This window comes from Cebus imitator, unplaced genomic scaffold (genome assembly GCF_001604975.1).
Source record: "Cebus imitator isolate Cc_AM_T3 unplaced genomic scaffold, Cebus_imitator-1.0 Scaffold166, whole genome shotgun sequence".
NCBI lineage: Eukaryota > Metazoa > Chordata > Mammalia > Primates > Cebidae > Cebus > Cebus imitator.
Window position 1 is genome coordinate 3,761 of NW_016107481.1, and position 2,303 is coordinate 6,063.

Sequence of the window (2,303 nt, forward strand, 5' to 3'; positions counted from 1 at the left end):
AGAAAAAAAGATTTTTTTTTGTTTTGAGAATGAAATGTTTCCCATCATAGTGAATTCTTAAGCACGCTCTCCACGTATGCAGCGTGCTAGCTGGATGTCTTTTGGCATAATTGTTACACGTTTGGCATGGATAGCACAAAGGTGGGTGTCTTCAAAAAGGCCAACCAGATAGGCCTCACTTGCCTCCTGCAAAGCACCAATAGCTGTGCTCTGGAAGCGCAGATCTGTTTTAAAGTCCTGAGCAATTTCTCGCACCAGACGCTGGAAGGGAAGTTTGCGAATCAGAAGTTCAGTGGACTTCTGATAACGTCTAATTTCACAGAGTGCCACAGTACCAGGCCTGTAACGATGATGTTTCTTCACCCCTCCGGTAGAGGGCGCACTCTTGTGAGCGCCTTTTGTAGCCAGTTGCTTCTTGGGTGCTTTGCCACCGGTAGATTTGCGGGCAGTCTGCTTTGTAAGAGCCATGGTATAGAGACCTCCTTACTTACCCGCCTTCTCCTTCGGCTGGAGCTCGCGGAGCGAGAGGCCACGCTGGCGTTGAAGAGCAACTGTGCACGGCGGCGGTGGCTGGGAACACAATTCGCATGGATGGATCTTTAAGCTCTGGGAGGGCAAGGACTGCATCTATCTTCCTGTACTCTGTGAGAGAGAGAGAGAGAGAGAGAGAGAGAGAGAGAGAGAGTGTGTGTGTGTGTGTGTGTGTGTGTGTGTGTGTACAGCACCTAGCACTTACCTAAGCTAAACGTTTGTTGAAAATGTAATTGATAATGAGTTTGATGGCTTCATGAAAACACAAATTTGGTAAAATCTGTGATGGGCAAGGTATGTTATTGCCAACTACAAATCCTAAATACCTAACACAGTGTGTAGTGTTTAGGAATGTAGATTAATGAATGGTCACCTCAGTCTTACATATTTCTTAGCATTTGCAGCCTCTATCTAAAGATATTGTGGTCCATCAAGACATTAGACATTTCTACCATTACAATTGTAACATGTTGTATATAAAATCACAGAAACAAGAAACTTGTTTCTTGATTATAATCTGTGTTTACTGTTTTTTGGTTTTATGAGGAAAAAAGATGACAATCACTCTGAAAATGATCACATGATAGATAAATTCTATCACTTGTAAGTTTTAGACCTTAATTTATAACTAATGTATGATATTTTAGGCTGGGAGTCCCACTCGATATGCCAGAAATGGCTACTAGGTGGCTGAGATATCTGCTTCTTTGGGTGGGGCTGGAGCCCCTTTCCCTGATTGCATTTACCCTCCTCAGTTTACTCCAGGGCGTATATAAATGTCCTTTCCTCTGTCGGCCGTGAAATGAAACAGATTGGGAAACACTGTTAATGCCCTCTACAACTAAAATAGCAGGTGCTTAAATAAATGCATTGGCACCATTGACACTTGAGTTTGCAAAATAATTTTTCAAAAATGTTATCTTGGGCCATTTTTTGGGAGTTAAATAGATGTGCCTTAATCAGAAAGTAAATATCTAAGATTATCCAAAGTCAAAGACCATAATCTTCAAAGAAGCAATTCATCTAAAATAAGTAACAGCATACTGAATTAGAAAGCATGTTCTCACATGAAGTTAGAATAAAAAAAGAAAGAAAGATAGTATGTTTGTTTCTGTTTTGGACCTTCCCACCACAGGAAGGTTGAAGAGTGTTTATGAACTGAGGGCTGCTCCATTGTGATTCAGTCCTACATCTCTACTAATGCTTTATCACGGGGGAAAATGTTTTAAATTATAGTATCATAACAGTGGCTCTCTACTAAAGTTCTACTAGTTAAGATAATTTGGGGAAGGGAAGAGACCATTAATTCCAAGCACATCTTAGCTTGTGAAGGGCCTCCAGTTAAATGTCCTATCAGATCTGCTTTTCTAAAGATCGTTTGTTATTTTCACAAGAGCTGCACAAATAGATGCTAAGTACTTAGAATTAAATAAATCGAATGTGAATAAAACATTTCTTTGCTTTATCAAATCCTTTGAAATAGAACAAAAGGTATATTTAGCCAAATTTACCAATTTATCACTAAATCGAAAATAAGGACTTGTTTGTATTCGAAAGGCCAACCCTTTAGGGGAATTTTTATTTATCTCTAAAATATTTTCTAAGTTCAATAATGAATTCCTCTACAATAGAGGTTATATTGTCAAAGGTCATTAATGATTTTTAAGTCTTCATTATCCTTTAATGAGATTAAGATATCTGTAATATTTGACTGATGTATATTTTAACTCTTGTCTCCTCATCTATTGGTTTTCTTGCTTTTCTGTTCTCTT

The 2,303-nt window shown here is 38.6% G+C and overlaps 1 protein-coding gene across 1 annotated transcript; it reads right to left on the reverse strand.

Annotated features, from left to right (window-relative positions):
* Positions 1 to 26: 26 nt before the first annotated feature.
* Positions 27 to 483, reverse strand: LOC108314971 (histone H3.3C-like). Its single transcript, XM_017544099.2, has one exon. The coding sequence runs from the start codon at positions 466 to 468 to the stop codon at positions 58 to 60; it is 411 nt and encodes a 136-aa protein (XP_017399588.1). The 5' UTR covers positions 469 to 483; the 3' UTR covers positions 27 to 57.
* Positions 484 to 2,303: the final 1,820 nt, after the last annotated feature.